The sequence below is a fragment of the Strix aluco genome, chromosome 18 (assembly GCF_031877795.1).
Source record: "Strix aluco isolate bStrAlu1 chromosome 18, bStrAlu1.hap1, whole genome shotgun sequence".
Lineage (NCBI taxonomy): Eukaryota > Metazoa > Chordata > Aves > Strigiformes > Strigidae > Strix > Strix aluco.
In genome coordinates this window covers 272,488-281,336 of record NC_133948.1, presented here as the reverse complement: position 1 = coordinate 281,336, position 8,849 = coordinate 272,488, and the positions used below count along the sequence as shown (strand labels likewise).

The window sequence follows — 8,849 nt, the reverse complement described above, 5'->3', positions numbered from 1 at the left end:
TGCAACGGCTGCAGAGGAAAGGGAATCTACACCCCCACTGCTTCCTCCCCGCTGTGGCAGAGCCTCTGCTTCACAGCACGTGGCTGCTCTTGGGCAGGCTCTTAAGCTGAATGCAGAAAGCCTACGTGTGCAGCTATCGAACTGTTCTTTAATCAGGATGCTGGTTCAAACCACCATTAACTACCTTAATCAAAGCAGTTTAAAATCTCAAAAGTTGTGAGCATGGATCCTATACCGCTGGCTCAGGACAATTACTGGAGCAGAAGCTTGCCTGGCAGCTCAGAAGTGTAGTTTGGCTTAAGAACAACAAAGTAATATGCAGGAGAAGTAGAAATTTTTTTATTCTGAATGTTGTCTGAAGCAGTTCTTTGCAATGTTGGATTTTCTGGTGGTCATCACAGAACGGTTTGGGTTGGGAGGGACCTTAAAGCCCACCCAGTCCCACCCCCCTGCCCCAGGCAGGGACACCTTCCACTAGCCCAGGTTGCCCAAAGCCCCCACCAACCTGGCCTTGAACCCTTCCAGGGAGGGGGCAGCCACAGCTTCTCTAGGCAACCTGTGCCAGGGCCTCCCCACCCTCACAGGGAAGAATTTCTTCCTTAGATCTCATCTAAATCTGCCCTCTCAGTTTAAAACCGTTACCCCTCATCCTATCCCTACACCCCTGATCAAGAGTCCCTCCCCCCTTTCCTGGAGCCCCCTGTGAAACTGGACTGAGAAACATCTTTGATAACCTGAGATATCTTAAGGGAGATAACATGTATCACCAAAAATTCTACTTCATCTACAATTGGGATCAGCTCGTGAAGAAGCAAAAATAGGAAGCCTCATACAGGCACAGGTTAGGTCTGCAGTGACTGTCTCAAAATCCTGCAGCACCATCAATTCTTGTTTAGTCTATTGCACCACCTTCTAGAGGGCAGGTGTTGCCTGTGTGAGAACAGGACAAGTAGTCCCAAGAGCAGTCACATCTTTGGTGTGCTAGTCTCAAACTCCCCCAGCCCTGAGGAGTACATGACATATCAGTCCTCTTACAGGTGCTACTTTCAACTACCACAATATGCCTGTAAACTGTGTCTTTGACTTCTAGGCTAGAAAATGCAGAGCTGAGTTTTAAAGAAATGAAACTTCCTCCTTAACATCATTTCTCTTGTACTTAAATTCATTTTTTTAATTTCATATGCAGTTTCAGTAATACTGACAGAAGTAATGCAGAACTGTGGATCAAATTCTCACTTGTTCATTTGCTTTTTGGACTCCGGACAACATATTAGGTACTAAAGGGTCCTCTTGCAGTCATCCCTCTTTTCCAGCTTGAAAGTAAAGCAACTTATTCACAGACTACTTCAAAGTTTAAATTTTTTAATCTTTCTACTACACTGCACAGCTGTAGTTGTTACTGCTATCCAATAGATACAATGCTTTATTACAAGCCTGAATAACCAAGCTGCTTGTAATCCAGAGCAGTCCTATCCCCTTGAGTGGCAGTGACCAATACTTCCCTGTCCCATGCCCCATTTCCTTCCCTCCCCGCCTCAAGTTATTTTTGTCAAAACTTAGTGCAAGACCTGAAATAGCACTGAAACCAAGAACATTCTGTCCAACACCTGGAACAGCTCTCACGCTTTCAGTATAAAATTTGTTTCATCTCCCTCACCCTAGTTCAAGTGTCTTTAATACTGTGATGTTGAAACAAATGGATGAGGATAACAGTCATACTGTGGTATTTGAAATTAGGTCCCGCAAATTTTATGCTTCAGGGATTCCTGTGGTAACACAGAATCTGCCCCTTTTTCACCCCATGTATGTCTCACTGCTTCACAAAGATGCTGGCCAACAGGAAGATATTGCAGTAATTTTACTTAGACACCAAGCTACCACCAACCACATTCTCTATCCAGGCTGCAGATTTTGCTCCAGCAGCTCTGGCCCTCGTACAAACCCATCTACCTTGAAGAGAGCTTGCAACACCAAGTGCTCCCAGAAGGAAGCTGCTGAAGGAGCAGCTCACACACAAGAGGGGCTGCTGGGTGGTACAGAGATGAGACACAGACACCCCATCTCTGAAAAGCTGTTTCAAGTTCTGCAAGGCCCAGATACTCCCCTCCCCATTGAGATCCACAGCAAAAAATGGTTAGTGAGCTGCATTGCACTTTAATTGCACCAATACAGTTAAATAATAAATGGAGAAAGCAACTCTACATAGCGAATGGAAATCAAGCATTTATGTAGTAAATCTGTACATGTACAGACTATTTAGTTTTAACCCAGCTGTCTATACATGAATACCCCACTGCAGTTCTTGGTGTTAAAATTACTTTAAATGGAAAACAAAATGAACATTTTCAGGTTGATGTAGAACTGGCAAGTTACTGAGAAAAACTTTCCATCCTCATCAGCCAATGCTGATGGAGGGGGGGCAGGACAGGACACGCTAGGCTTTTTCATACCAGGAGAAATGCACTGGCCATCACTCTGTCTACTAGCAGGGGTAGGAGTGAGCAACACTCTTCTGAGTACACTTCATTTCCCCCCACCCCCCAAAGGGGCTTATCCTGTTACCCTGCCAGGATAGTCACCCAAGGGGGGTTAACGCTATTGAGTTAGACACTGATCAGTTGGGGAAAGAGTTCATTGGCAAAGTTATCCTCCCAAGCATGGCCAGTGTCAAGCGGAGAGGACATGTCACTGAAGGGTGACAGGGATCCTTCATACCCAGAGTCACTACAGGCATCCAACAGATAGCTTGAGGCTGCAAGGCTATGATGAGAGGAAAGTAGGTGAGAGATGCCCAGTTCGGGCATGAAGCTGTCTACATGTTCTTCTTTCACAGATACTGGGACCTCAGGGATAGCTTTGTCTTCAGATGGAGAGAGAGATACTTCCTCGACTTTCACTAGCATATTGGTTTGGTTGCCCACTTTAACAGGAATCTCCAGTATTAGGGGCTTTGTGTACACATGATCAAACCTTATCAGTTCATTAATGGCCTCCAGCTTAGCTGATGGGGACCCCAAAGAGGGAGAAGGGGAGGTTGGTATGGAACTTGTTTCTCCACACATCTCTTCCTCCAGCTTTTCCAGGCACGTTGATGCTGAATCAGTGTATTTGAGAAACATCTCTGGGTCCAGACTGTCCAGAAAGCCCAACAGTAGATCAGACTGCAGAACAAAATACCGTTTTAGAAAGACAGCCTACTGCTGTTAGAGCAAGACATCAGTTGTGGCATCTATTAACCCTCACCTGTAAGTTAAAATATGCTCACAGAACTGGGAGTTTTATGAAGAACATCAGAACAGTTAAAGCAATTAATGGACAAAGAATTTCTGAAAGGTAAGTAACTTTTTTGTAAGGGTACTGGCAATCCCCATAGAATTCTACATGCATTTGATATTCACAGTCTCTATTAAAAACTCAAGATCTTGGACGCCTCAGGTACAGACACCACACTGCCTGCTGACCCCACAGAGCAAGTATCCGAACCTGGCTTAGCAGACCCGCCCAGGACCGGAGTCAGGGATTTTGTTTTGGGGTTTGTTTGGTTTTTTTAGAGGTGAAAGATGCCTGTCACTTACCTTTGAGGAAGCTGCAAGAGACAGGCTTTAAGTTCAAAGAGCTTTGCTAAGTGCCAGCACATAAGCTAAACGATCAAGTTTGTTTTCAATAACAGTAAAAGCACAGTCTGCTTTTGGATTTGTACACTTTTGCTGTTAAGAGCTAAGAGACTTGTTTCAAGGAATATTAAGATTTTATGGAAACCGGACTTGTTCAAGTTGCATGAACCCCTGTACTCACTGGATACAGCTCAACACAGCTGTTTTGAGCCACAAGGTATGGCTTTCCAAGACTTAGAAAACAAGGCAACTATGGAAGTCATCAAATCACTTTACATCAAGAAGTTACACTAGTCTTAAATCCACAGGCATTGCGAGTTTCACAGGCATTGGGAATCAGAGCAGATGCTCACCTCTGCATCTGAAGAGTCACTGCCATCAGAATCCATGTGGAAGTTATCAGAAATGGTGACTGCTGGGCCTGCACCTGCTGCAGAGGAACACGTAGTCTGAGTGCTGCGGACTCAGCGGACCCGGTCACCAATCTAATCTCATCCACCTGCAATTCCTTCACCACCTGTGCAAAGGGAAAAATCCTGCATCACCACAAGTGTTCTGTCAGACAGTACATAATCCTGAAGATCACGCTCTTCCTGCAGAGGCTTTTAACGTTAGATTCTCCACTTGCTTGTGCAGTAGGAACATGAAGGTAAGACCACTTCCAAAGTTGGCTCAAACTTCCACCTGCCGATTTGTTTGCCATTTAAATGAAAGCCTGACGCCCCCACTATACCCCCTGCTCTTTTGAGATGGGCATACGTTACTGTAACAGTTACTATTTTGCTCTAGATCACAATGTAGAAGAACAGATGAAAGAGTCAAAACAGGTTGGAACTAGTCACCTCGCTCTCCTCCACACTACCAGTGGCACCCAGGTCAGACTCGCTGGGGAAGCCTCCATGGGGAGGGCACGAGTGTTTCTGGCACATGAGGTCTCTCTCCCTCTTCACAGCAGGGCGGTTTCCGCCCGAAAGCTCCCGGCGCCGGGATTCCTCCTCCCCGCCCACTGCCACGCAGTTACCTCCGGGAGCCCGGCAGCTCCCGGCCGGTTCTGCCCGGAAAGCGGGAGACACGCCGCCAGCGTGGCGGAGGGCTCACCTGGGGCTTCTCCTCCTCCTCCGTCTTCAGCGCATCTAAACCCAGGCGGCAGCGAAGCTCCTGGTTCTCCAGAGCGAGGTTACACGTCCTCTCCCGCAGGAGCCGGTTCTCCAGCAGCAGCTTCTGGTTCTGCAGAGAGCCGTGAGGCGGGGGGGCCACAGCGCCGGCCACGGCCGCCCCGCCGCGGGCCCACCCAGCCCCTTACCTCCTCCTCCAGCTCCACCACCTGCGCCTCCAGCTCCGTCATCCGCGCCTTCTTCCTGTCCCGGGCGCTCTGGGCCGCCACGCGGTTCTTCAGCTTCCTGCGGGGCAGCGCGGCCGTCAGCGCGGCGGCTCCCTCCCTCGCTCCCTCGCTCCCTCCCTCCCTCGGTCAGGGCCCCCCTCACCTGCGCAGCGCCTTCTCCTCCGGGCTCAGATGGGTGAGCCGCTGCCGCTTGCGGGCCTGCTGCGGGGCCTCCGGGACCGGGGCGGCTCCAGCCGGCAAGACGACAGAGAGCTGCTGCTGCGCGGCGCTGGGGCCGCGGGGCTCGGCCGCTCGGCCAGGGATGAGGAGCAGCCGCGGGGCCGCGGCACCGGGCAGCGCTGCCATGGCGGACGGGGACGGGACGGAAGGCGACGCGCTGCCCAGCGCCACGGCTCGCGGCGATCTGCGCCCCCCGCCGCCCCGCCTGGATTTCTACCGTCGTGGCTCTTCCTCATTGGCCGGGGCGCCGTGACGATGCGCCCGGGCTGGCTCGTGATTGGCCGGCGGCTGAGAGCCAGAGGGAAGGGAATTGCATCAGGCGCGCGGGCGGGGCGGGGCCACGGCAGCGCGCGGGGCGCCTGGGAGGGGGCGCGCGAGACCCGCCCGGCCCGTGAGGGGGCGCGCGCTCGGCTCGGCCCGGCCCGGCCCGGCTCCTCGGTGCCCGGCCCAGCCCCCCCGGCTGTGCCCGCTCGGGCCTCGCCATGCTGCTGCGGCGCGATGCCGTCGCTGGGGCGGGGGGGTGTCGCTGGAGTGGAGGAGTGGGCAGAGGAGTGACCGAGCGCGGTCAGAAGTAGTTAAAGCTGCGCCGCAGCCGCCTTCCCGGAGGAGATCTGCCCCAGAGCAGTCACGAGCAGAATCCGAGGGAAAGGGACAACTTTCGTGGGAACACGAGTGCCAGGAATGGAGCTATAACAGATGCCATGAGAATGAACTGAAAAATGAGCTAAAAAGAACAAAAAGGCAGAGAGGAGGTTAGTGATTGACAAGTAGAAGTTGCAAGAGAGCACACAGAAATACCTCAGGGGTTGTCGTTTGAGTCCAGCCTGTGCCTTGAAAGTAGCAGCACTGTGTGATAAGTGTTACTGTCAGACACGAGATATCTGGGGCCCAGACAAATAAGTTTTGTAGGTAGAAAACCTCGAAATCCTATACGCATGGGAATGCAGCTGTTGAGCCATGTGCGAGCAGCCATACACAACCACCGACGGCACCGCGCTTGTTTTGAAATGTCACCTTAGCTCGGTGTCCACAGCTTTCCATGCTTTGCCAGTGGCAGTTGTCCATGACCTGAGGAGTTACGAAATGTTGAAACTTTGGCTACTTACATTTATTTCTGAAATCCATTTGTACACCGAGTTTTAATTAGTTGTTAAACAGTAAAGAAAAAACATGAGCTTTAGAAGTTCAAAGGCACTGGTGCTCTGGTTTGGCATTACTCCAGTGTTGGAGTTCTGCCAGGCTTTCATGATACAAAGAACAAACTCTGCATTTCTAAGTTTGTGTTTGCTCTCTCCTTATTCACTGCAGCATGACATTTAGTTAAGGCTGAGGGTTCACCTTTCTACTTTGACACCTTCGTGAAAAATACAGCAACTTTTCGATAAGCCTTTTAGTCTGAGTGCAGTAAAGTTGTTTGTTCAGGTCCTGCTAAGCCCCTCAGATACCCGTCATTGAAAACTATCTGCTTCTCCTTTGTATGTCTCTTCTGGGTTCGGACTCATGTTTCTTCTGTAATTCTGATTCTCAGTTTAAAACTTTACTGTTTTCTAACAAAATGCAGGTCCAGTATTAATATCTTTTTCTGATTTCAGACATTCATTTCAAGTAGGTTGCCCTTTTTTACAACAAACAAAAATCTTGGGCTGCCCCTGCTTCTGCTGCTTTGAGATATTTATACTGCTGAGACTACCATGATGTGATTTATCATGTAGAAATCCAGATTTCTTTGCATTATGGCTGAAGAAAAATCCCATCTTTTGGTTTGTCTGTGATTTAATTTTCCTATTTAGCTTTATATGGAACCAGAGCAAAAGCATCTTTTTCCTTTTGCAACAATTGTGATCGTGAATAAACTTCAGAAGTGCAGAGACATATATACTAGGAGTGGTACATGAGCCACTTCTCAGTGGTATGTCACCAGGCACAAAAATGGAAGCTGCCCTTGGCGCTGGTGGTGTCCGCTCCTACTGAGTGTAGTAACGGCATCCATTACGGTGTCTAGCTGGGCAGTAATAGCTGGCAAAAGAAGGGCATGACACAGCTGGCAAAAGAAGGGCATGACACCCTGCAGTCTAGTCCTGTTGAATAATTTTGGTAGTATTGCTAAGACTGGCTGTGATGTAGTTACTGAGAACACATTTAGGCTCACAAATATTAGGTTGCTACCATTAGGATACATAAAGTCTTTTATTAAATACATGGTTAAGTCACTGGGTAGAAGAGTGGCAAAGAAAGGTTCAATAAAGCCAATCTTGCACTGAGACACCCTTTCAGAAAGCTTTAATTAAAAGACTTAAAGTTTAATTTTGATTTCCACCTTTTCTTTTCCCCAAACTCACTGTTTACACATTCCAGTTTCTGTATTCTGGATTCAAGCCTGCGATCCACATGACAGTGCTCTAGTTACTCAAGAATGCTTCTCACCCTGCCTTTTAGTTCAGCACCACCATCCATCTAAAGGATGTGCCAATGCGGATGCTGTTGCCTGTCCTGCCAGAAACAACATTAGTTCCAGCTAACAGCTTTACTTTGTATGTTCCAGGTGGCCAACCCACCAAAGGAAATAGTTTTGTTTAACAAAGGTGGAGAGGCTTTTCCCTTGTATAATATCAGATACAGAGAAAGAAATACGAGTTGAATGTTATCTCTGTATGAAAAAGGGGGGAGTAGAAGAGGGAAAGAAAATAGAAGAGGGTATAGAGAAAAGCTAGTTTAACTAACAATCGTAGTATGAGAAAGAACTTCTTTGCCCAATGTGCGTTTGAAAACACTTGGAAAGTGGCCCAGGGCCCCGAGCTCGTGTCAACAGCTGGAGTATTCCCAGATCTGTGTCAATAGCTGATTGAATGAGAAAGGGCACTGTTCTGCTGCCCAAAATGAGGTTATTCCAAACCTGTAATGTTTGTAATGAACTTTGTATTCATTTTACTTATTCTTAAATTTCATCATTACACATTGGGGTTCAAGCACCTCTCAAGATTCTAGTGCGCTCAGTCTTAAGGTGGAAAGTAACCATTACCTTTCTGTAAGAGATTACTAACCTATTTGCTGAGTGCGTCATCAGCTGGAGCAGGGGAAGAGTTTCACTTCAGCCACGTTATTCAGTTGTCTGGGGTAGTGGCAACACTTCCTTCTAGTCTTAACGGTTCAGGCTTTCTAGAAACATACATGGGGTTCATGCTGCTCCTCTTGCTCTGAGGGGAAGGGTTGCTCTTAATTGTAGTGGGTGGGGACAATTTACAGGCAACGTGACAGTGAAGGATATAGCACGTTTCAGCAGTCTGGCAAGCCTACTAGGAGCAGTAACATACCATTTCTTCAGCAAAAAGGTGATATTCCTATAGTATGAGGAATTATGCAGATTCTGTATCCTTTGCCTACTGCATGGAGCTGCTCACCTATCCACACACTGTAGGAAGTGACGTTGGCTTTCCCTTCTCTTAACAGTGCCGCAAGCATGTCCTGCAGAAAGGTGATTTTTTGCTCAGCTATCATCCCTTCTCCATTAATACTTATTATTGAGACTCTGCCTCATTGGTCTCTATGATTGTTTTCAGTGTACCACCAGAAAAGTGTGGAAAAGATCCAGTGAGTCCAACATTTTCTAATGAGTCTAACATTTTCTGTGTGTAGTTCCTTTTTTTAATGTTACAGAATACAAGATGGTAGATTTT

General features: G+C 48.1%; 1 protein-coding gene across 1 annotated transcript; it reads right to left on the bottom strand.

The window, feature by feature from the left end:
- Positions 1–2,134: 2,134 nt before the first annotated feature.
- XBP1 (X-box binding protein 1) lies at positions 2,135–5,382 on the bottom strand. The gene is given in 6 exon segments (XM_074843866.1): positions 2,135–3,161; positions 3,968–4,075; positions 4,078–4,131; positions 4,713–4,841; positions 4,918–5,014; positions 5,099–5,382. Coding segments are annotated over 6 exon segments (1,149 nt in total). The 5' UTR covers positions 5,302–5,382; the 3' UTR covers positions 2,135–2,603.
- Positions 5,383–8,849: the final 3,467 nt, after the last annotated feature.